Here is a 25,414-nt window from a genome sequence, read left to right on the forward strand (position 1 = left end):
CTTAGGGTCGTGGAAATGAAAGGTCCAGATGGTGTTAGAAGTATGTGTGTATCCCAACTGGTACCCTTTTACCTATATTGTACACTACTTTTGACGAGTCCCATGGGCCCTGGTCAAAAGTAGTGCACTATAAAGTGAATAGGGTGCCTTTTGGAATGCAATGCAGACATGGGTGATGTGGTACCAGAATATGTTTTTGAGGGATATGGGATTTAGATAAGCGAGTATGAGCCGTTTCTGTGCCGTTACCAATTTTCCACATTACATGAAATATGACAAGATAAAAACATCCTGGAGCATGTTTACACCACTCAACGGTTTTTACAGTGAGGAGTTGCATTTTACATTTCAGATTTTAGGTAGACTTCCAATTAATATTCATTATATATAAAGTAAAACATGCCCTTTTCAGGAAATGAAATACAGTTGGTCATGCTCAGATTTATTCAGCTTAAATCAGACATCTGATGTACATACACTTCATCATTTAATTTTTTTCTAAATGTACTTGGAATATTAGTCATGTCACATAATACAGCCTGCCCTCAGCATAGCTTATGCATGGTATAACATCTGACTTTATTTGGGGCACTACAACTATCTGCATCCCTCCTCAATTATATTTAAAAAAAGATTACGCCCCCTCTAACAACGCCTCTGACTACAAGGCAACGGAGGGTCCCTAAAGTACAATTATTACCTTAATAACATGGCCCACCGGCGAGGATGCTCAGTTGGTAGAGGATAGTGCTTGCAATGCCAGGGTTGTTGGTTCGATTCCCATGGGGGACCAGTACAAAAAAAGTATGAAAATGTATGCACTCACTACTGTAAGTCACTCTGGATAAGAGAGTCTTCTAAATGACTAAAATGTCAACAAAAAATAAATATCTACAAAGAATGAAACATCAATTCATTGAAAAAAAAAGGAATACGGACACTGGTCCCCTAGGTATTTACTTGGCCAGTGAAGCTAAAACTTTTACATTCAGCTCTATACTCCAGCATTTTGGATTTGATATTAAATGTTTTATATGACCCTACAAGACAGAATGTGACCTGTTATTTGAGGGTGAATAAGGATGAGCGAGAAAGTTAGACGCACAAAGATCATGCCCCTAAAAAAATTCTAACCTCTCATCATTATCAATAACAGGGGAGGTTAAGGTATAATATTTATGCCTCTAACTTCCTCACTCATCATTATTCACAATTCATTCATGATTATCTGGAATCATGGAAGCATCCACATTAATGTAGAAGTGTTCAGAAACATATCATATTATTTACTATAGAAGTGACTCCAAAATGACAAAATACATTATTTACCATTCTATTGGGCACAGAATAATCTGAAACACAACCTAAACAAACAGCAAATGCATCCAACAAATGTGTAGTCACAAGCTTGATGTAGCCATTGTGTGCTAGGAATATGGGACCAAATACTAAACTTGAATAAATGTAATGCACTAAGTGAATTTGTCTAAAAACGTATGACACCTTCAAAAATGGGGGGACTAGATACATAAAATGCTTTCATTTCTAAATAGTTAAACAGAAAACACCCCAAAATAAAAAGGTGACATTATGTATTGTCAGCTCATTTGATTTCAAATCCAAAAAGCTGGAGTATAGAGCCAAATTACATTTTAGCTTCTATGCCAAATAAATATGTAGGAGAGTAGGTAGCGTGCCACTAAAAGGGATACATTTACAATCAAAGTCCCACTTGAAAACATTGGGTGAGCTCGTATGTTGGTCGCGTGGGAGGAGTTGGCGCTCAACTTGCAATTTAGGAGCCCGACGGCAAAAGTCAAAAGCCCCTGTTATGATACCGATGGTTTGTCGGGAGAGACGGTTCCTACGATTGTGACTAGATGGAGTACAGCTCCATCTAGATGTCGCGTCGAGGACAACAGTTGTTGACAACCGTTGCATTTTAGCTAAGCCCAACCCTTTTCCTAACCTTAACTTCATTCTCCTAACCTGCTAAATGAACTCTCCTAACCTGCTAAATGAACTCTCCTAACCTGCTAAATGAACTCTCCTAACCTGCTAAATGAACTCTCCTAACCTGCTAAATTAATTCTCCTAACCTGCTATGTACAGAAACTTCTCTCCGTAGCTGAACTCCATCTAGCCCACCGTTTCCCAATGGGGGTCACAAGAGAAAGTCTGAAATGTTGCTTAGTTCATAGAAGCTGCTAGTTTTAGTTGTAATAAACAGAGCGGTTTCTGTTCTCTTCCTGCAAATGTGGTTCTATCTTTTGAATGGTTTAAGCTACAAAATATTATAACCCCATCACTGAAAGATAAGACTCTAAAAAACACGTATGTTTTCCTCTACAATGCCCACAAGCCACGCAGGATTCATTAGAACAGAGTGCAAAAGACTAGGCGCTAACTAAATCAAACTGGGTGGGAAAAGAACATCAATGATGGTGTTCTTTTCTACACAGAATTATTGCGTGATGATCTTCTGAATCTTCCCAATACCGTTGATGCATTTCAGTCACTTCAAACCATACTTCCTTCAGATTGAAATACTGTCAAATGTACTGTCAGATTGATTTGTATTAGACGGTTATAGACAATTAAAAATCACAAAAAAAATCTAAAGGGGTCGTGGGCCAAAAGAGTTTGGGAACTCTTTATCTAGCCACAACCGTAAAAAAATATTAGTCCCGACAAACCATCAGTATCATCACACACCCTGCTCAAAATTGACGACGAGGCCGGCTAGGAGGGGTGGAGTCAAAAACAAAACAACGAAGTGCACATGGTGGATACAAACTAACTTCTAATCATTTATCAATAAACATTTCAACAACCATTTGCATCAGAGACAAATGGAATAATGTGATGGTGCTGTCTGAGATTTTTTAATTTTTTAGGTCGGTCAGCAAATGTTTCCTTATCTGTTGTGTTTTTGTTGGTGATGACATTCACCTCCACAGCCTTTGATTACCTTGAAACTCCTCCTTTACTGCTTATGTAGTTTGGCATCCCCCGGCTGTGCAAAATGATGTCAACTGGAGGGGAGATTGGGGAAAGGCACAGTGTGCACAGAATTGTAATGCTAAAACATGAAAGATGCACACTGCACTGAGAGGAGCTATAAGAGAGACAGTCTATTAAAAAAAAAAAAATTAAGTGTATTTTTGGGGTTTAAAAGAGAAAGAGCTTTGCGGTCACTTGAGGAAAGGACATGTTCTCTCTGTCAGACGGTCCCAGAATATCAATGGCCCCTTCCTCCTTTTTCAGCTCCTTTCATCCACTGGGGACGAGGTCTGGACCCATTAAGGCTGAAGGATGAAAGGACTAGAACCGTATGAATCATGGTGTGCCTCAGGGATTATTACTGGGTCATTTTTCCTGCGCCCATCCTCGCAGGTGTGATACGGTCTCTTGTCCCAGGCGGCCACTCAGATTTCTTTGAACCTGCCAACACAAGGTTAGATTAGCCTATTTCAGAATGGACCGAATGCAAACCTATTCCGGTTATTAACATAGGCACCAGATCATTGGATCTGATTAATTCAATGTCATTTCATATTTGAGGACTGGCGGTGTAGGAACCACCACAGAATCTTCAACTGAGTATATCTGGCTACCCGAATAAAGCACTAAATAAACTTCAGTTAGTGCTAAACACGGCTGCTAGAATCTTGACGAGAACCCCAAAATTTGATCATATTACTCCAGTGCTAGCCTCTCTACATTGACTTCCTGTTAAGGCATGGGCTGATTTCAAGGTTTTACTGCTAACCTACAAAGCATTACATGGGCTTTCTCCTACCTATCTTTCCGATTTGGTCCTGCCGTACATACCTACACGTACGCTACGGTCACAAGACGAAGGCCTCCTTACTGTCCCTAGAATTTCTAAGCAAACAGCTGGAGGCAGGGCTTTCTCCTAAAGAGCTCAATTTTTATGGAATGGTCTGCCTATCCATTTGAGAGACGCATACTCGGTCTCAACCTTTAAGTCTTTATTGAAGACTCATCTCTTCAGTAGGTCCTATGATTGAGTGTAGTCTGGCCCAGGGGTGTGAAAGTGAACGGGAAGGCACTGGAGCAACGAACAACCCTTGCTGTCTCTGCCTGGCCGGTTCCCCTCTCTCCACTGGGATTCTCTGCCTCAAACCCTATTACAGGGGCTGAGTCACTGGCTTACTGGTGCTCTTCCATGCTATCCCTAGGAGGGGTGCGTCACTTGAGTGGGTTGAGTCACTGACGTGATCTTCCTGTCCGGGTTTGCGCCCCCCTTTGAGTTATATCTTCTTGGGCTATACTCGGCCTTGTCTCAGGATGGTAGGTTGGTGGTTAAAGATATCCCTCTAGTGGTGTGGGGACTGTGCTTTGGCAAAGTGGGCGGGGTTATATCCTGCCTGTTTGGCCCTGTCCGGGGGTATCGTCGGACGGGGCCACAGTGTCTCCCGACCCCTTCTGTCTCAGCCTCCAGTATTTATGCTGCAGTAGTTTATGTGTCGGGGGGCTAGGGTCAGTCTGTTATATCTGGAGTATTTCTCCTGTCTTATCCGGTGTCCTGTGTGAATTTAAGTATGATCTCTCTAACTTTCTCTCTCTCGGAGGACCTGAGCCATAGGACCATGCCTCAGGACTACCTGGCCGGATGACTCCTTGCTGTCCCCAGTCCACCTGGCCGTGCTGCTGCTTCAGTTTCAACTGTTCTGCCTGCGGCTATGGAACCCTGACCATGTTCTGTTATAATCTCCACCCGGCACTGCCAGAAGAGGACTGGCCACCCCTCATAGCCTGCTTCCTCTCTAGGTTTCTTCCTAGGTTCTGGCCTTTCTAGGGAGTTTTTCCTAGCCACCATGCTTCTACACCTACATTGCTTGCTGTTTGAGGTTTTAGGCTGGGTTTCTGTACAGCACTTCGTGACATCAACTGATGTAAGAAGGGCTTTATAAATACATTTGATTGATTGATAAAATTAGCAAGTCAACAATGGCACCTAGCCTACTCACAATTTTGCTGGAGAGAGGCTAATGCTATCGAGTTAGTTTGGGAGGTGGAATAAATGGGGGGCAGCATAGAGCAATGAGGTGCACAATTGTTGTTTGAGATGGGGTCTTGCTTTATTTGAAAGCAACATTATTTCACAGGATGTGAGGGTTAGTTTGGAACTTGGAATAAACGGGACAGCGTGAGAGTGGCCGGCGCGATGCTCAGTTGTGGATTATCCACCATACAGCTTCCTTTAACCTTCAACACCGTTTTGTAGCACAAAGAAACAGACACCTTGGCTTGTAGTGTAACTGTATTATGACAAACCCAAACACGTTACACCATGTATTTTGGGTAATGTAGTCTTGCTATCATTTTAAAAAAGCCTACAAGCCCCAGTGCAGCCCAAAACTAGATTTTCTGTGTTTTATTTATTTATTTGGTGTAAGAGCTGTTCAAAAACACTGCCTGAAATGTCAGCCTGTTTGGTGTGATGGAGTTTTGGCCTGCCTGGTGACCTCACCAGGTGGTAAATTAGTTAATAAAACAATAAGGAAGTGCATTCTAAATTCCATTAGCTAGTTTTCAGTGTTCCCCTCACCACTCAGACCACTCCCAGACAGCCCTAGCAAAATTGGTGCCTGAGAAATTGAAGCTGTGTGTCTTTTTGGAGGAAGCTATGTGTCTTTTTGACCATTTGAAAACATAGTCAGGTACTTAAAACCTCTATAGGATCGGTGTTAAGCTAACGTAGGCTAATGTGATTAGCATGAGGTTGTAAGTAACATGAATATTTCCCAGGACATAGACATATCTGATATGGGCAGAAAGCTTACATTCTTGTTAATCTAACTGCACTGTCCAATTTACAGTAGCTATTACATTGAAAGACTACCATGCTATTGTTTGAGGACAGTGCACAATTATGAACTTAAAAGTATTAATAAACCAAATTAGGCACATTTGGGCAGTCTTGATACAACATTTTGAACAGATACAGTGGGGAGAACAAGTATTTGATACACTGCCGATTTTGCATGTTTTCCTACTTACAAAGCATGTAGAGGTCTGTAATTTTTATCATAGGTACACTTCAACTGTGAGAGACGGAATCTAAAACAAAAATCCAGAAAATATCACATTGTATGATTTTTAAGTAATTAATTTGCATGACATAAGTATTTTATCACCTACCAACCAGTAAGAATTCCAGCTCTCACAGACCTATTAGTTTTTCTTTAAGAAGCCCTCCTGTTCTCCACTCATTACCTGTATTAACTGCACCTGTTTGAACTCGTTACCTGTATAAAAGACACCTGTCCACACACTCAATCAAACAGACTCCAACCTCTCCACAATGGCCAAGACCCAGAGAGCTGTGTAAGGACATCAGGGATAAATTGTAGACCTGCACAAGGCTGGGATGGGCTACAGGACAATAGGCAAGCAGCTTGGTGAGAAGGCACAACTGTTGGCACAATTATTAGAAAATGGAAGAAGTTCAAGATGACGGTCAATCACCCTCGGTCTGGGGCTCCATGCAAGATCTCACCTCGTGGGGCATCAATGATCATGAGAAAGGTGAGGGGTCAGCCAGAACTACACGGCAGGACCTGGTCAATGACCTGAAGAGAGCTGGGACCACAGTCTCAAAGAAAACCATTAGTAACACACTACGCCATCATGGATTAAAATCCTGCAGCGCACGCAAGGTCCCCCTGCTCAACCAGCGCATGTCCAGGCCCGTCTGAAGTTTGCCAATGACCATCTGGATGATCCAGAGGAGGAATGGGAGAAGGTCATGTGGTCTTATGAGACAAAAATAGAGCCTTTTGGTCTAAACTCCACTCGCCGTGTTTGGAGGAAGAAGAAGGATGAGTACAACCCCAAGAACACCATCCCAACTGTGAAGCATGGAGGTGGAAACATCATTCTTTGGGGATGCTTTTCTGCAAAGGGGACAGGACGACTGCACCGTATTGAGGGGAGGATGGATGGGCCATGTATCGCGAGATCTTGGCCAACAACCTCCTTCCCTCAGTAAGAGCATTGAAGATGGGTCGTGGCTGGGTCTTCCAGCATGACAACGACCCGAAACACACAGCCAGGGCAACTAAGGAGTGGCTCCGTAAGAAGCATCTCAAGGTCCTGGAGTGGCCTAGCAAGTCTCCAGACCTGAACCCAATAGAAAATCTTTGGAGGGAGCTGAAAGTTCGTACTGCCCCAGCGACAGCCCCGAAACCTGAAGGATCTGGAGAAGGTCTGTATGGAGAGTGGGCCAAAATCCCTGCTGCAGTGTGTGCAAACCTGGTCAAGAACTACAGGAAACGTATGATCTCTGTAATTGCAAACAAAGGTTTCTGTACCAAATATTAAGTTCTGCTTTTCTGATGTATCAAATACTTATGTCATGCAATAAAATGCAAATTAATTACTTAATCATACAATGTGATTTTCTGGATTTTTGTTTTAGATTGTCTCTCACAGTTGAAGTGTACCTATGATAAAAATTACAGACCTCTACATGCTTTGTAAGTAGGAAAACCTGCAAAAAATCGGCAGTGTATCAAATACTTGTTCTCCCCACTGTATGCAATGGTTCATTGAACCAGTCTAAAACTTTGCACATACATTGCTAAATCTAAATTGCAACTGGGCTAGAATAATATATTATGGCCTTTCTCTTGCATTTCAACAATGGTACAACATGTAATTTTTTTATTTATTTTTTTAAATACAATTATTTGTATTATCTTTACCAGATCTAATGTGTTATATTTCTCCTACATGAATTTCGACAAACTTCAAAGTGTTTCCTTTCAATTGGTATCAAGAACATGCATATCCTTGCTTCAGGTCCTGAGCTACAGGCAGGAGGATTTAGGCATGTCATTTTAGGCGAAAATTGAAAAAAGGGTGGAATCCTTAAGTTAATGCAATAGCTTCCCGGACTATCTACATTGAGCCTTGTTGCACTAACTTCTTTTACTCATCACATACGCTGCTGATACAGTTTGTCACTTTACCCTATCTATATGCACATACAATATCTACCTCAATTACTTCGTACCCCTGCACATCGACTCGACACTGGCACCTAGTGTATCATTACTCATTGTGTATTTTTTTTTTTTTTTTTTTAAAATTTTTTACATTGCTATTATTTCTCCATTTTCTTTTTCTCTGCATTGTTGAGAAAGGCCTATATGTAAGCATGTCACTGTTAGTCTACACCTGTTTACCAAGCATGTGATGAATACATTTAAATACACACACACACACACACACACACACACACACACACACACACACACACACACACACACACAACCACAACCCCAACCCACACACACACACACACACACACACACACACACACACACACACCAAAAAAAGAAACATCCCTTTTTCAGGACCCTGTCTTTCGAAGATAATTAGTAAAAATCCAAATAACTTCACAGATCTTCATTGTAAAGGGTTTAAAACACTGTTTCCCTTGCTTGTTCAATGAACCATTAATGAACATGCACCTGTGGAACGGTCGTTAAGACACTAACAGCTTACGGTAGGCAATTAAGGTCACAGTTATGAAAACCTAGGACACAAGAGGCCTTTCTATTGACTCTGAAAACCACCAAAAGAAAGATGCTCAGGGTCCCTGCTCATCTGCGTGAACATGCCTTAGGCATGCTGCAAGGTGGCATGAGGACTGCAGATGTGGCCAGGGCAATAAATTGCAATGTCTGTACTGTGACACGCCTAAGACAGCACTACAGGGAGACAGGACGGACAGCTGATCATCCTCGCAGTGACAGAACACGTGTAACACCTGCACAGGATCCGAACATCACACCTGCGGATAGGTACAGGATGGCAACAACAACTGCCCGAGTTACACCAGGAAAGCACAATCCCTCCATCAGTGCTCAGAGTGTCCGCAATAGGCTGAGAGAGGCTGGACTGAGGGCTTGTAGGCCTGTTATAAAGCAGGTCCTCACCAGACATCACTGGCAACAGCGTCGCCTATGGGCACAAACCCACCGTCGCTGAACCAGACAGGACAGACTCTTCACTGACGAGTCGCGGTTGTCTCACCAGGGGTGATGGTCGGATTCGCATTTATCGTTGAAGGAATCCTCCTCCCTCATGTGGTACCCTATCGGCAGGCTCATCCTGACATGACCCTCCAGCATGACAATGCCACCAGCCATATTGCTCGTTCTGTGCGTGATTTCCTGCAAGACAGGAATGTCAGTGTTCTGCCATGGCCAGCGAAGAGCCCGGATCTCAATCCCATTGAGAACGTCTGGGAACTGTTGGATCTGAGGGTGAGGGCAAGGGCCATTCCCCCCAGAAATGTTCGGGAACTTGCAGGTGCCTTGGTGGAAGAGTGGGGTAACATCTCACAGCAAGAACTGGCAAATCTGGTGAAGTTCATGAGGAGGAGATGCACTGCAGTACTTAATGCAGCTGGTGGCCACGCCAGATACTGACCGTTACTTTTGATTTTAACCCCCCCTTTGTTCAGGGACACATCATTCCATTTCTGTTAGTCACATGTCTGTGGAACTTGTACAGTTTATGTCTCAGTTGTGTAAATATTTGTATGAACATAAGATTCAACATGTTAAGTTTGCTGAAAATAAACGCAGGTTGACAGTGAGGACGTTTATTTTTTTGCTGAGTTTATACACACACTACCGTTCATAAGTTTGGGATCACTTAGAAATGTCCTTGTTGAAATGCACATTTTCTGTCCATTAAAATAACATAAAATTGATCAGAAATACAGTGTAGACATTTTTAATGTTGTAAATGAGTATTGTAGCTGGAAACGGATGATTTTTTATGAAATATCTACATAGGCGTACAGAGGCCCATTATCAGCAACCATCACTCCTGTATTCCGATGGCACGTTGTGTTAGCTAATCCAAGTTAATCATTTTAAAAAGGCTAATTGATCATTAGAAAACCCCTTTTCAATTATGTTAGCACAGCTGAAAACTGTTGTGCTGATTAAAGCAGCAATAAAACTGGCCTTCTTTAGACTAGTTGAGTGTCTGGAGAATAATCATTTGTGGGTTTGATTACAGGCTCAAGAACTTTCTTCTGAATTGCGTCAGTCTATTCTTGTTCTGAGAAATTAAGTCTATTCCATGCGAGAAATTGCCAAGAAACTGAAGATCTCGTACAACGCTGTGTACTTCCCCCTTCACAGAACAGCGCAAACTGGCTCTAACCAAAATAGAAAGAGTGAGAGGCCCCGGTGCACAACTGAGCAAGAGGACAAGTACATTAGAGTGTCTAGTTTGAGAAACAGACACCACACAAGTCCTCAACTGGCAGCTTCATTAAATAGTACCCGCAAAACACCAGTCTCAACGTCAACAGTGAAGAGGCGACTCCGGGATGCTGGCCTTCTAGGCAGAGTTGCAAAGAAAAAGCCATATCTCAGACTGGCCAATAAAAATGAAAGATTAGATGGGCAAAAGAACACAGACACTGGACAGAGGAAGATTGGAAAAAAAGTTATGGACAGACGAATCTAAGTTCGAAGTGTTCGAATCACAAAGAAAAACAATTGTGAGACGCAGAAAAAATGAAAAGATGCTGGACACCATCTGTCAAGCATGGTGGAGGCAATATGATGGTCTGGGGGTGCTTTAGTGGTGGTAAAGTGGGAAATTTGTACAGGGTAGAAGGAATCTTGAAGGAAGGCAGGCTATCACTCAATTTTGCAACGTCATGCCATACCGTGTGGACGGCGCTTAATTTGAGCCAATTTCCTCCTACAACAGGACAATGACCCAAAGAACAGCTCCAAACTATGCAAGAAATATTTAGTCAGCTGGTATTCTATCTATAATGAAGTGGCCAGCACAGTCACCAGATCTCAACACTATTGAGCTGTTGTGGGAGCAGCTTGACCGTATGGTACGTAAGAAGTGCTCATCAAGCCAATCCAACTTGTGGGGGATGCTTCAGGAAGCATGGGGTGAAATCTCTTCAGATTACCTCAATAAATTGACAACTAGAATGCCAAAGGTATGCAAGGCTATAATTGCTGTAAATGGAGGATTCCTTGACGAAAGCAAAGTTTGAAGGACAATTATTATTTAAATTAAAAATCATTATTTATAACCTTGTCAACGTCTTGACTATATTTCCATGGAAAACAAGGACATTTCTAAGTGACCACAAATTTTTGAACGGTAGTGTATGTATATATAAATAATTTGATACAGTGTCTAATAACACCAACTCTAGTCATCCATTCAAAGACAACCACGTCTCAAATCCTATGGGAACCTGGTGGAAATATACAACTCTCAAGACGCAATCAAGGTCCCAGGTTAATCGTGAATGACAACTTTTGATTTTTTAAAATAGCCTGAGGTGCAATTGCAATTTTTCCCTTATTAAAGCTAGCCAATTAATCAGCAGCCTGGAGGCCACTTTGGAGTAGAATAATGAGCACCCTTAACCTCTATGGAAAGGCTAATGTATAAAGCTCTGGGAAGTAGCTCTATTTGTGGCTTTGACCTGTATTTAAAGGAATAGTCATTTTAGTCCACACTCAAGTCAAATTGCATTTTGCCCCTTTTAAGTTAAGTAGCCAGTATTTGTTCACTTCTTGGATAAAATGAGTATGATTTTATGACTAACATGACATATTGCACTTAGCAGCCTCTTTATCTTAAGAAAAGGAAACCAGCTTTGGGTTTCCTGATTGGCTATCATTCCCAGCAGTGTAGTCGTGAGTGGCTTACCCTCCATGTCTGGGGCTGTGTCCACACCAGCCCCTCACCTCTTTATACACCAGCCTGGACAGCAGCTAGAAAACAGGGAGACAGCACACTCAACACAGCTTACTAAAACATATCTATGTTTTTACACATAGAAATATATATGTAACACAATTTAAAAAACAGTCCCAGACCAATATTCCTCCACCAAACTTTACAGTTGGCACTATGCATGCGGGCAGTTAGCGTTCTCCTGGCATCTGTCAAACCCAGATTCGTCTGTTGGACTGCCAGATGGTGAAACTTGATTCATCACTCTAGGGAACGTGTTTCCACTGCTCCAGCGACCAATGGCAGCGAGCTTTACCCCACTCCAGACTACGCTTGGCATTACACATGGTGATCTTAGGCTTGTGTGAGGCTGCTCGGCCATGGAAACCCATCTCATGAAGCTCCCAATGAACAGTTATTGTGCTGACGTTGCTTCCAGAGGCAGTTTGGAATTCGGTCGAAGTGTTGCAACCGAGGATAGACAATTTTTAAACGCTACATGCTTCAGCACTCGGCGGTCCTGTTCTGTGAGCTTGTGTGGTCTATCACTTTGTGGCTGAGACATTGTTGCTCCTAGACATTTCCACTTCACAATAACAGCAATTACAGTTGACCGGGACAGCTCTTGTAGAGCAGAAATTTGACAAACTGACTTGTTGGAAAGATGGCATCCCATGATGGTGCCACATTGAAAGTCACTGAGCTCTTCAGTACGAGCCATTCTACTGCAAATGTTTGTCTCTGGAGATTGCATGGCTGTGTGCTCGATTTTATACACGTGGCTGAAATAGACAAATCCACTAATTTGAAGGGGTGTCCACATACTTTTGTAGTGTATTGTAGTAATGTAGTGTATCATTTGGTATCAAGGGTATCATTCATTTTGTACAAAATCCACAGGTGTAGCACCTTCTTTGAACATGTGGCAAAAATATTGTAGTGATTTATAAAACATGTTAATAAAAACAAAGATTAAAAACTAACCAAACAGGCGAGGATATCAGCAGTGATCAGCATGAAAAAGACATTGTTCCATCCCGTCGGAGAGATCAGCCCTGCTAACAGAGGACCTAGGGCGGCACCTAGAGGACAGTCAGAAAATAAGAGAGTCAGGGGAACCAAAGCACCTGGAACCAGGACTGGATATACAATCTGATTTGGGACAACAATCATAAAAAGTCTGCCTTTAGAACAACACATGATTTACAATGGAAAATAGTTTTGTATGAGCCATGGACCTTGTACATAAACTGTATACAATTTGTAATTGTCACATAACACTGCAATGACTGAGCATCTCTCAAAACATAGGCGACCTAAAATAAAAACCTTCCTTCATGCATTGACACAGGCACACAAAGGCATCTTAGCACCACCAACCCATGACTAGTTACCATTACAAGCATCAAATCTAAAAACAACAAGATCAAAGAGTACCAATCCCCCGTGTGTGTCCTAGAAATTCCCCACATACCTATTGACCCCGTGCCGTCAATAATTGCAGTGACCGTTGACAACGCTCTAGAATTTCCTCTCAGGCTCTCATGCGTCCCCTATGAAAGGAAAACCCTCATTTTGAATCAACATTCAGCATAAAAGACTTGGACTCTTTCCAAATGTGTCTCTCCTCAATTCCTTGCATTCTCTCTCCTCCGCCTCTTCTCAAAACGCATGGAAGGTGAAGGTTTGATGGGAGGGACCTTGGGATCGTCTTCTCCAACACGGTTTGAGAAAGAGGCGAGGGAGATAGAATGCAAGGAATCGAGGAAAGACGCATTAGACAGTGTCTTGGACTAACAGGGAACCTGGGGAATTTGGGGTGAGAGGGGGCAAAGAAGGGCTTATCTCCACTTCGGGAGAGCTGAGGACTTCATGTGAGAAAGGTATGCAGCAGTGCAGCCTGGGATGGATGTGCTTACCAAGTCAGCAGACACAGCGGTGGTGATGAGGGCGTAGGGGCCGTTCACCAGGGCTCCGCACACCAACAGCATCCCTACAAGGCAGAGGAAAACAGCAACAAGTGGATCAGGCATGTACAGTATGCTAGTTATTTTTAATAAGCTTTTCATAGTGATATTGTGGTTGTTATATTGGTTGCACCGATTGCAAGTCGTAGATAAGAGTGTCTGCCAAATGACAAAGCGTAAATGTGAAATCCACAGGCTACAAACACACAACCGACACACAGTAAAGTACAATGTGTTAAATTGGAGCATTTATGTAGTTCAGTAAGAGGCGTTGAAACCAAAATAGCTCCATGGCTTCAAAGTCAAATTTCATACAGAATAACTTAACTCTTACCGATTGTGGTTGCTAGGCTATGCTGTCCAATGTGGTTGAACAGGAACAGCTAGGAAAGCATCAAAAAACAAACATTTAGATTGGATCGTGGGTCAAATGTGTCACTCTTGAAGGATTTACTAACCCACATGCAGACCCAAAGGAAAACATTGAGCTATGCTGAAAAACGGATTGACACACTACTGTAAAGGAGCTCACAGACTAACATAAAATGTTTTCAGGCTTGGGCAGCGGGTGAAGTTCACTGCCAAATCTAGAGCTCCAAGCACAGCCAAATTCCTTTTTCTGTGTCCATCATGCAGTCATATTTACATTGCATATATGTGAGTGTGATCAAAACTTTGACATAGAGAATTGCCTCTTTTCATAAGTGAATATAAAGTGTCTAGTCCACATTTATAATTCAGGCATTTGTGCAGGCCTTTCCCTATCAACAGTATATTTTGCCCAGCACCGGTTTTCTAAAGTTTGGAATGTACAGATTTCCCTTGAATGCCACATTTACAATTTAAGGAGTCATAAGTGTACTATACTAAAGAGACACTATAAATGGCCATGGTTTTACACATGGTTAAAAGCCAGTGATGTCTTGTGTGAAAGCACACTCACCATAGGGGCAGCCAGGATTAACATGACACAGCAGGTAGAGGCTCTGCCCCCAGTTTGGTCCGACACCAGTCCAGCCACGATGCCCCCTGCAGAAACACAGCACACACCCTTAACACACAGGCAGAGACAGCAGTCCTACATAACCTGAAAATATTCATCCATGGGATTTAGGGAGCTACATGATGATCAATACTATGGGAAGTGCTCCGACACCATACAGTAGGAGCCATTAATTGACCAATTCTAATGAGAACTCTTCTGGCAGACTACTACAGCAGTTACTTGCTATGACTATGGTCTGTATTGTGTGACAAAATGGGATTAAAATCGATTTCATTGTAAAAATATATATATATTTTTTTAAACGTATAACTATAATATAGTCGTTGCATAAGTATTGAGCTCCCTGAGTCAATACATGTTAGAAACACCTTTGTCTGCGATTACAGCTATGCGTCTTCTTGGGTAAATCTAAGAGCTTTACACACCTGGATTGTGCAATATCCAAGCTCTGTCAAGATGTTGGGGATCATGGCTAGACAGACATTTTTTTGACTTTCCATAGATTTTCAAGCAGATTTAAGTCAAAACTGTAACTAGGCCACTCAGGAACATTCACGGTCTTCTTGGTAAGCAACTCCAGTGTAGATTTGGCCTTGTGCTGTAGGATATTGTTCTGCTGAAAGGGGAATTCCTCTCCCAGTGTGTTGGAAAGCAGACTAACCAGGTTCTCCTCTAGGATTTTGCCTGTGCTTAGCTCCATCCCGTATCTTTTTATCCTGAAAAATGATCCAGCATTTGCCGCTGTCAAGCGTACCTATACCATGATGCAGCCACCACCATGCTTGACAATAAGGAGGCAGTTACTCAGTGATGAGTTGTGTTGGATTTTCCCCAAACATAAGGCCTTGAATTAGGCTAAAAAGTGTATTCCTTTGTTGTGTTTTTTAGCATTATTAATTTAGTGCCTTGTTGCATACAAGATGAATGTTTTGTAATATTTTTTATTCTGTAATTTGTATTCTCCTTTTTAGGTCATTATTGTTGAGTCACTACAATGTTGTTGATCCATCCTCAGTTCTCTCATCACAGCCATTGAACTCTAGCTCTTAACATCCCCAATGACCTCATGGTAATATCCCTGAGCAGTTTCATTCATGTCCTGCAGCTCAGTTCAGAAGGACGACTGTATCTTTGATGTGTCTGGGTAGTTTAATACGTTTAATCCATAGCATATTTATTAACTTGACAATGCTTAAAGAGAAATTGTAAGTCTGATTTGTTATTGTTACCCATCTACCAATCACTGCACTTCTTTATGAGGCTTTCGAAAAGCTCCCTGGTCTTTGTTTTTGAAATTCAATACTTGACTGAGGGACCTTACAGATGTAGTACAGTTGAAGTCGGAAGTTTACATACACCTTAGCCAAATACATTTAAACTCAGTTTTTCACAATTCCTGACATTTAATCCATGTAAAAATTCCCTGTCTTAGGTCAGTTAGGATCACCACTTTATTTTAAGAATGTGAAATGTCAGAACAATAGTAGAGAGAATGATTTCAGATTTTATTTCTTTCATCACATTCCCAGTGAGTCAGAAGTTTACATACACTCAATTAGTATTTGGTAGCATTGCCTTTAAATTCTTTAACTTGGGTAAAACGTTTCAGGTAGCCTTCCACAAGCTTCCACATTCCTCCTGACAGGGCTGGTGTAACTGAGTCAGGTTTGTAGGCCTCCTTGCTCTCACACGCTTTTTCAGTTCTGCCCACAAATTGTCTATAGAATTGAAGTCAGGGCTTTGTGATGGCCACTCCAATACCTTGACTTTGTTGTCCTTAAGCCATTTTGCCACAACTTGGGAATTATGCTTAGGGTCATTGTACTTTTGGAAGACCCATTTGCAACCAAGCTTTAGCTTCCTGACTGATGTCTTGACATGTTGCTTCAATATATCCACATAATTTTCCTTCCTCGTGATGCCATCTCTTTTGTGAAGTGCATCAGTCCCTCCTGCAGCAAAGCACCCCCACAATATGATGCTGCCACCCCCGTGCTTCACAGTTGGGATGGCGTTCTTCGGCTTGCAAGCCTCCCCCTTTTCCCTCCAAACATAACAATGGTCATTATGGCCAAACAGTTCTATTTTTGTTTCATCAGACCAGAGGACATTTCTCCAAAAAGTACGATCTTTGTCCCCATGTGCAGTTGCAAACCGTAGTCTGTCTTTTTTATGGCAGATTTGGAGCAGTGGCTTCTTCCTTGCTGAGCAGCCTTTCAGGTTATGTCGATATAGGACTCGTTTTACTGTGGATATAGATACTTTTGTACCGGTTTCCTCCAGCATCTTCACAAGGTCCTTTGCTGTTGTTCTGGGATTGATTTGCTCTTTTCGCACCAAAGTATGTTCATCTCTAGGAGAGAGAATGCGTCTCCTTCCTGAGCGGTATGACGGATGCATGGTCCCATGGTGTTCATACTTGTGTACTATTGTTTGTACAGATGAACGTGGTACCTTCAGGCCTTTGGAAATTGCTCCCAAGGATGAACCAGACTTGTGGAGGTCAACAATTATTTTTCTGAGGTCTTGGCTGATTTCTTTAGATTTTCCCATGATGTCCAGCAAAGAGGCACTGAGTTTGAAGGTAGGCCTTGAAATACATCCACAGGTACACCTCCAGTTGACTCAAATGATGTCAATTAGCCTATCAGAAGCTTCTAAAGCCATGACATAATTTTCTGGAATTTTCCAAGCTGTTTAAAGGCACACTCAACTTAGTGCATGTAAACTTCTGACCCACTGGAATTATGATACAGTGATTTATAAGTGAAATAATCTGTCTGTAAACAATTGTTGGAAAAATTACTTGTGTCATGCACAAAGTAGATGTCCTAATCGACTAGCCAAAACTATAGTTTGTTAACAGGAAATTTGTGGAGTGGTTGAAAAACGAGTTTTAATGACTCCAACCTAAGTGTATGTAAACTTCTGACTTCAACTGTATGTTTGGGGGACAGAGGAAGGGTTAGTCATTCAAAAATCATGTTAACCCCTATTTTTTCACACAGAGCGAGTAAAATTTTTATGTTAGAATAATGTTAGAATTGTTCCACTTTGACAGAGTATTTTGAGTAGATTGTTGACAAAAAAATACAACTAAATCCATTTTTAGCCCACTTTGTAACACAATAAACTGAAGAAATCCAAGGGATATGAATACTTTTCCAAGACACTGTAAATGGTCTGTTTTGTTATGACTGCAGACATTTTCTTGTTATGCCTGTTTTGTTACGACTGCAGACATTACTTGTTATGCCTGTTTTGTTACGACTGCAGACATGACTTGTTATGCCTGTTTTGTTACGACTGCAGACATTACTTGTTATGCATGTTTTGTTACGACTGCAGACATGACTTGTTATGCCTGTTTTGTTACGACTGCAGACATGACTTGTTATGCCTGTTTTGTTATGACTGCAGACATGACTTGTTATGCCTCTTTTGTTATGACTGCAGACATTACTTGTTATGCCTCTTTTGTTATGACTGCAGAAACCACTCATTATTTCTATGATTTGTTATAACTACAGTGCAGACAAAACATCCAGGTAATCAGAGAAGAGCTTCCTGGTTCCTCATATGATTTTACAGATTATTGGGCTATAAGAAGGTTAGATAATGCCATATAAAGTCCGCCACAAAACTGTTAAGGCTTACCAACAATTCCTCCTACATCAAATAGTGTTGACATGTCCCCAGCTTCCTTGGGGTCAAAATGGGCTGAGGAAATAAACATTGGGAATTTTAAGTGACACAGTACGCAAAAATAATTGACAGCTTATCTCACAATGCAAAGCAAATCATTATCAGCTTATAAACATTGTTAGCATTTGAACCCTCAGGTGAAATGACAACTGTAAACAAATAGGAGCTAAACTGAGTACGTACCAACGTTAGCAATGTAGAGAGGAAGCCAGTAGAGGAAAGTGTAGCTAACGAGCTTAGCGAACAGCAGACAGAGGGAGAACTCCATCACGCCCTGTAAGATAACACACATATTACAGTCATAGCAACTGTCATAACAACAGTCAACTGCATTCATGTGGGTTTTGAGAGTAATTACCAACAATGAGTCACAACAGAGGTGAAACAGGAATTCAAGGCTTAGGTGCAGTGACATAAAATACAACCCATTATTATTTTGATTGCCTGTGTCTGTTTTGCCAGAGGAATACTTGTGTAACATTTGATGAGATTCAGCAACTGAAACAGCTTGAAATGAAAGTAGATTGTGATCCCCACTCACAGGTATCCTGAGGGCCCCACAGAAGCTGATGGCCTTGGTGTGCTCCTCTGCCGGCTCAGAGGAGATAGAGTTGGACTGGCCAGGACTGCTGAAGATCTCCTCATTACTGTATGAGTTCTGTAAGAGAGGCTCCTTCTCATTGTCCTCCTGTCCGTACACAGCAATTAGCATGGGTCTAACCAGGGCTGCAACTATTGACTGTTTTAAGGTTGAATAGGTCTGTCTGACATTTATTTTATTACTCTATAATATCAAGTCTTACGAAGGAAAGTAATGTAATGACAAAACGGTGGTCATCACAAAACAAAAATAAGGTCAAAAACTGGGCATAGCTGGTAGCCTAGAGGTTAGTGAAGTGGGCCAGGCATCATATCTCAGGTGCAACCTACACCTACTGCCCTTGTGGCCTTTAGCAAGGCAGCCCTTCTCTATACTACTAAGGGCACCAATTACTTAATGTGTTCTTTGGTTGTACTTACATGGTGTTGCGGAGGGCTGCAACCGACATCTTCTGGTTCTGTGACAGAAAAAAGGTTTTGCTCACAAATACATTTTCATGTCAAAATACAGTCTTGGGACAAGCCAACTCTCATTTGACATTTTGTCTTAATGTTAACAGTCTAGGTTTAAGATGAAATGGCTGCAGTGAAAACTCTGAAATGCAACATGATTATTTTTCAAACTAGCTTAATAAAAATGTATCCTCCATAACTTTATAGTGGCAATGAACATTTTGACTATGATCTATCAAGCTTCAATAAATTGTAATGGATTACAGTCAGCACTATTGGCATGTTTTGAACAAGGTCTGGGCATATCCATAAAGCGTCTCAAAGTAGGAACTCTGATCTAGGATCAGGCTCCCTCTGTCCATTCATTATAATCTAAAAGGCAAAACTTCTAGATCAGCAATCCTACTCTGAGACGCTTTAAGAATACGGGCCAAGAGGTCAGACTCACTCTCCACCAGGAAGAAGAAGCAGAGAACGCCAGTGGAGGCGATGATGATGCCAGGCACGATGAAGGACATGCCCCAGGCCGAGGATACGAAGACGCCAGCGATGAGCGAGCCCAGGATGTTGCCTACCGAGGTGTGGGAGTTCCAGACGCCCATGATGAACCCTCGTCTGGAGGGAGAGGGACAGACACATACAGATAGGATGGAAATGAGAGGTGGATTTACCTTGAGAAACATTGTACATCTTGACGGTGAACAGTGAGACAGCTTACTAAATACAGAGGACAGCTTTTGGCATTCAAATGCTGAATTAGGAACTGGACGCCTGTAAATAGTTCCTATTTTGAATGTCCAAAATCTTATTACAATCAAACCTGCTCAACCAAAGGTGCTGAATGTACAGTTGTTTTTACTTTCACATCATGTGACTGACTGTGAGCAACAGATAAAAACCCTGCACGAGATGGAAAAGAGGGTACTGATACTGCGTAGTCAGCATTGCTGAACCAGTCTACAGTAAGGATATGTCTCACTCACTTCCCTTTTCCAAACCAGTTCCCAACGCAGGCCACCACTGCAGGCCAGCCCGTCGTCTGCACCAGTCCATTCATTGCCTACGAAAGTAAGAGGGAGATTGAGGTCTTTAAATTCTCTGTTATTTCAACATTAAATATGTCCCTACACCCGACCCAATGAGAGAAAAAGAGAGGGAGATTGGGATACAAAAAGTATCTCAACGAGAAAGAGAGAAAGAAAGAGATACAAATAAAAAGAGAAGGTGGGAGGGCTGGTTTCCTACATTGCATTCTCACAAACAGCCTTGAGAAAAGTACTGGCATTGAAACACTCTCTCAGCCTCCCTCCCTCACACTATCGCTGTCACATGATACTGAAACAGAAAGGGGCTACCTGGACTTGTGCAATAAGAAATTCCTAGCCAGTTGTAGCTCAATCTTGAGTGCAATGATCACGTTCCCGCACTGACTGACTGTGTGGAGGCTCATTGTTTTAACGTTACGTTAGTCTACATGATACACTAGTAAAGTAATAAAATATATATAACTGTCGGTTATATTAGCCACGACTTACCATTCTTTGTGCAGCTTCAAATGTTGAACAAAGTTGGAAATTGTTGCGCCTCAGTCTGTAATTTTATTCCCGCATGTTTTGCAAGTTGCAATCCGTTTTTTGTTGATACAGCGTTGTCTTTATATCCGAAAATAATAATTCTGGGTATCATCTTTCCAAGGGCTCCATCTGAATTCACCCGCCGACGTTCCTCTGCACTGCCACGCACAACTTTTTCTCAGCTGGCACAATTTGATTGGCTGCTGTCCGATTCAAACTGTAATCCGTTAAATGAAGAGTTGATGCGCTGCACACTTTTTTTAATAGCATAATTTTTTATATTTGGGCTTGGGGAGGGTATCAAGTCAGGTCGAGTCATAAGGCTCAAATCCAAGTCAAGTCACGAGTCATTGGTGTTAAAGTCAAAGACGATTTTCAAGTCATCATATTTGTGACACGAATCTGACTCGAGTCCACACCTCTGGCTGTAAGTAGCAGTAGAAGTATTGTTTCCCGTTAGTTTACTCCAGTCAGGGACGGGATGGTAGTGTATGGCGAAAAAAAGTATAAATAAAGTAATAAATAAAAAATTTGGTAACTATGCTGCAGAGTGTGAGCAAGTGACTGAATGGTTTTGGAGATTTAACCCGTACCTGGACGAAGGCGTAGTACCATATTGAGTGGATGTTCAAGTAGAAGCCCAGGCCAAACAGACACGTGAAGAGACCACTGAGAAGCATACCGATGGTCAAGTAGTAGCGCAGGGGCACGCGCTCTCCAAATATCCCACTGTCAAACCGCACAACATCATCTGGTCAACTGCTTGTAGTGAGTTAACACACATATACAAAACACAATCAAATACATCCTTCTGCCTACCTGAAAAACATGCCAATGGCATAAGCAACCAGGAAGGAGTTGTCCACGGCTCCAAACAGTGTCTGGTAGTTGTCCTGGTCTGGACAGAACAAGAGGACACCGAAAATATCCAAATGAAATCTGCGGTCCCATTCTACTGACATGTTGTGCTTTCTAGATGTTGGTTTTGTAAGCACTCAGAAAACTCACCAAAGGGCGCCCAGTCACACCAGGTTTCATTGTCAGTTCCATTGAGGTTTGGAGGTCGAATGAGGGTGGAACAATTTCTGTGCAGCTGACTCTGTACATGCATGGGGCAATAAGCAGAGATTACACACATGGACACAAAACACTCAGCCTTTAAGACAACCTGCATAAAGATGGCAAAGAACTAAACGTCTTGAAAGAAAAACAACTAAGAAATCACTTTCTCACAAGCTATACTGAACATAAACACAACATGCAACAATTTCAAATATTTGACTAAGTTACAGTTCATATAAGGAAATCAGTCAATTTAAATAAATAAATTAGACCCTAATCCATGGATTTCACATGACTTGGCAAAGGTACAGCCATGGGTGGGCATAGGCCCACCCACCTGGGAGACTGCCCCCCCCCAATGGGCGCAAGGGCCAGCCAATCAGAATGAGCTTTTCCCCACAAAAGGGCTTTATTACAGACAGAAATACTCCTCAGTTTCATCAGCTGTCTGGGTGGCTGGTCTTACGATCCCACAGGTAAAGAAGCCGGATGCGGCAGTCCTGGACTGGCATGGTTAAACGTGGTCTGCGATTGTGAGGCCGGTTGGACGTACTGACAAATTCTCTAAAACGACGGCTTATGGTAGAGAAATTAACATTAAATTCCCTAGCAACAGCTCTGGTGGACATTCCTACAATCAGCATGCCAATTGCACACTCACTCAAAACTTGAGACATCTGTGGCATTGTGTTGTGTGGCAAAACTGCACATTTTAAAGTGGCCTTTTATTGACCCGAGCACATGATGCACCTGTGTAATGATCATGCTGTTTAATCAGCTTCTTGATATGCCACACCTGTCAGGTGGATTGATTATCTTGGCAAAGGAGAAATGCTCACTAACAGGGATGTAAACAAATTTGTGCACAACAGAAATAAACTTTGTGTGTATTTAAAATTTCTGGGATCTTTTATTTCAGGTCATGAAACATGATACCAACACTTTACATGTTGTTTTTATATTTTTGTTCAGTATATAGTGTTAACTATTGTAGTGCGGCTCGAGTGTTCTAGGGATTTTGTGGCCTAGAACACCTAGAGATGTAACAATATAAAAGCTAAACAGTGTGGCCATACATTTCAATAACGTTTAATACAGGTTTGTGGAGACAGTGTATCACCTTAACGATGCTGATGGGTTTCCGGGAGAGATGGTAGCTGGTATAGAAGAGGAAGGTGAGGAAGAGGGTGAAACCTCGGTACCTGGACAGAGAGAGTAGAAGAGCTCATTCTAATGTTATCCAAAGCAAATACCATGCCATGAACTTCGACATCTTTGTAAGTCAAAGCACACCCTCTACAGTTTTTAGGACAGTCTCTTTCTTTCACATGTTCTAGACTAGAAGTCTCCAGGGATGTTAGCATCGACCAGGAAGGAAGGAGAGGGGAGAGAGACCGAGAGGCAAGCTTCAAACTACCATCCTGGAGAGGGTTCTGGGGAGAACACAAAACCATCGTTCACATGGACTTGTCTGTACAGTAGACAGTACACATAAGCTTTTTTTTTTGTGGGAACCTGACATGGAAACAAAACAGGGTATTCAGAATAGTTCTTCAGTGCTGGGAGCAGTACAGGGACCTGGCTGCCTCATGACACTAGGTGCACACTGCACAGGAAGGCAGCTAGCTACAACCCACACACAGTGCATGTTCTGTACTGACTGTTTACTTTTCCTGGAGTGGAAAGGCAGGTTTTACCACAAGTTAAATTCAGTTAACACCTCACTTACAACCTAGTGTAACCTCCTCATACCCAGGCTAATTGCGCACAACATATATAATGCTTCTCAAATTACACCATATTAGTGTCCTACTTTTGACCATGTGCTGTGGTCAAAAGTGGTACACTACATAGGGAATTGGGTGCCATTTCAGACTCAGCCATTCGGGAGGAAGTGTAGTGCCTGAGACTAAGCCTGCTGTGACCTTTAACCCTTTAAGCATACTGGATCAGTGACAGCAATAATGCAGAACGTTTTGTTGATTGCAGAAGAGTTACAGATATCCAACAGCCTTCCAAATCCAAGAGCCTTCACCTAGGATGATTGCATGTAACATTCTATGATTGTCAATGCTTCTTTTTGCAAATACATATTTGAATATGGGGTTTAACTATACCTAATGAAACACTCAAATGAAATCTAGACGGTTGACTAATTCCTAACATTCTAGAATGTCAGTATGTCAGTAATGCATAGATAGAATGACACCAAATCTCTTGCCAATCATTGACATCTAGCTGATTAAGGACAAAACCGCCGCTTCCCCTCCCCCATCATCAAAGTACATACTGTAAAATGCAATGCATTTAGTTTTGTTTCCATAAAGGGTGTCACAATATAATTCAAACACAGTGTCAATTTACCAGCTGTCTCTTGAGAAGGACGTGATCAGTCTAATGCCGGGAGCCAAAGAAGACCTCATCTTTGGTGTAGTAGCCAAAACAACTTCTTAAAACTTGTTAAAACCGCTTAAAATTTTCTCTAAGACATGGCTTCAAAAGATATATCGGGCGCCTTATATACACCCAATTGATGATATAGTATTTGTACCAAAACTAGGACTACAAAAAAATCTCTAAAACTAGCTAAAAACAAACTTAAACGATTACGTTTCGTTACATGGGACAGCTTCTTTTCTCACAGGCTCTCGCTTGAATTCTTTTCCACTTGTCTTTGATTAAAAGTACACCGATTTTTCTTTTATTAATTTAAAATGTATTAATTTAAAATATAAAGAATAAAAACACTCCGCTCACTGATCAAAAAAGTTTCAGTCGCTTTGCTATTCCTACTTCATGATGATGTGGGTGAATCTCCACAAACAATGAATTCCCATCGATTTCCATACTTGCTCGAGTCCGCTGATAGCGTTATAAAAGCCGGTTCCTATAAATACTCTATGCACTTCTCTACCATGTCACAAGGAAATGTGTACATATCTTAACAGATTGTGTGCATAATAGTTTGAAGGCAGTCCTTCTCTAATGTTTTCCAAACTCAGGCAAAACGCCTCAACAAAATCTATATTCCGAAGTGTGTAGACACGTGATTCCCGTGTCTGACGTCACATAATTAAAGGAGCGATGATTGAATGGGAGAGTTCATGGGTGGGAACAGTTTGTATAGTTCAGTCCATTCTATTGTACATGAAATGTAATCTCCATTCAACCCAGGCACCGGGCTATGAAAAAACAATATCGTCCATTAACTCTTCAAGTAGCAGAGAAGTACGGTTTGTCTTCCTTGATGTGTTATAACCTACTTACAGCAG

The 25,414-nt window shown here is 41.8% G+C and overlaps 1 protein-coding gene across 2 annotated transcripts; it reads right to left on the minus strand.

Annotated features, from left to right (window-relative positions):
• Nucleotides 1–421: 421 nt before the first annotated feature.
• LOC111950821 (glucose-6-phosphate exchanger SLC37A2-like) lies at nucleotides 422–25,183 on the minus strand. 2 transcript variants are annotated; one of them, XM_023968721.2, is made up of 18 exons: nucleotides 24,507–25,183; nucleotides 23,263–23,344; nucleotides 22,089–22,179; nucleotides 21,900–21,978; nucleotides 21,674–21,809; nucleotides 20,490–20,566; nucleotides 19,955–20,121; nucleotides 19,474–19,511; nucleotides 18,995–19,111; nucleotides 18,637–18,727; nucleotides 18,406–18,468; nucleotides 14,686–14,771; nucleotides 14,077–14,125; nucleotides 13,695–13,768; nucleotides 13,250–13,328; nucleotides 12,760–12,857; nucleotides 11,749–11,813; nucleotides 422–3,444 (listed from the first exon to the last, which is right to left on the minus strand). In XM_023968721.2, exons 1-18 carry the CDS (start codon nucleotides 24,563–24,565, stop codon nucleotides 3,429–3,431), a joined length of 1,467 nt encoding a protein of 488 aa, XP_023824489.1. In that variant the 5' UTR covers nucleotides 24,566–25,183; the 3' UTR covers nucleotides 422–3,428. The 2 variants fall into 2 exon arrangements, with proteins under 2 accessions (XP_023824489.1, XP_023824487.1); XM_023968719.2 differs by having other exon boundaries at nucleotides 18,995–19,141.
• Between the last annotated feature and the right edge of the window lie 231 nt (nucleotides 25,184–25,414).

Source organism: Salvelinus sp. IW2-2015, linkage group LG23, assembly GCF_002910315.2.
Source record: "Salvelinus sp. IW2-2015 linkage group LG23, ASM291031v2, whole genome shotgun sequence".
NCBI classification, from domain to species: domain Eukaryota; kingdom Metazoa; phylum Chordata; class Actinopteri; order Salmoniformes; family Salmonidae; genus Salvelinus; species Salvelinus sp. IW2-2015.

Excerpts from the sequence above, each read along its gene's own strand:
- LOC111950821 (XM_023968719.2), bottom strand. The coding sequence starts at position 24,565 with ATGAGGTCTTCTTTGGCTCCCGGCATTAGACTGATCACGTCCTTCTCA. Across the intron at positions 21,810-21,899 it reads GCCATTGGCATGTTTTTCAG|TGGGATATTTGGAGAGCGCG; the intron begins GTAGGCAGAAGG and ends GCGGTTTGACAG. Across the intron at positions 13,769-14,076 it reads TAGCCTAGCAACCACAATCG|GGATGCTGTTGGTGTGCGGA; the intron begins GTAAGAGTTAAG and ends TCTGCCTTGTAG.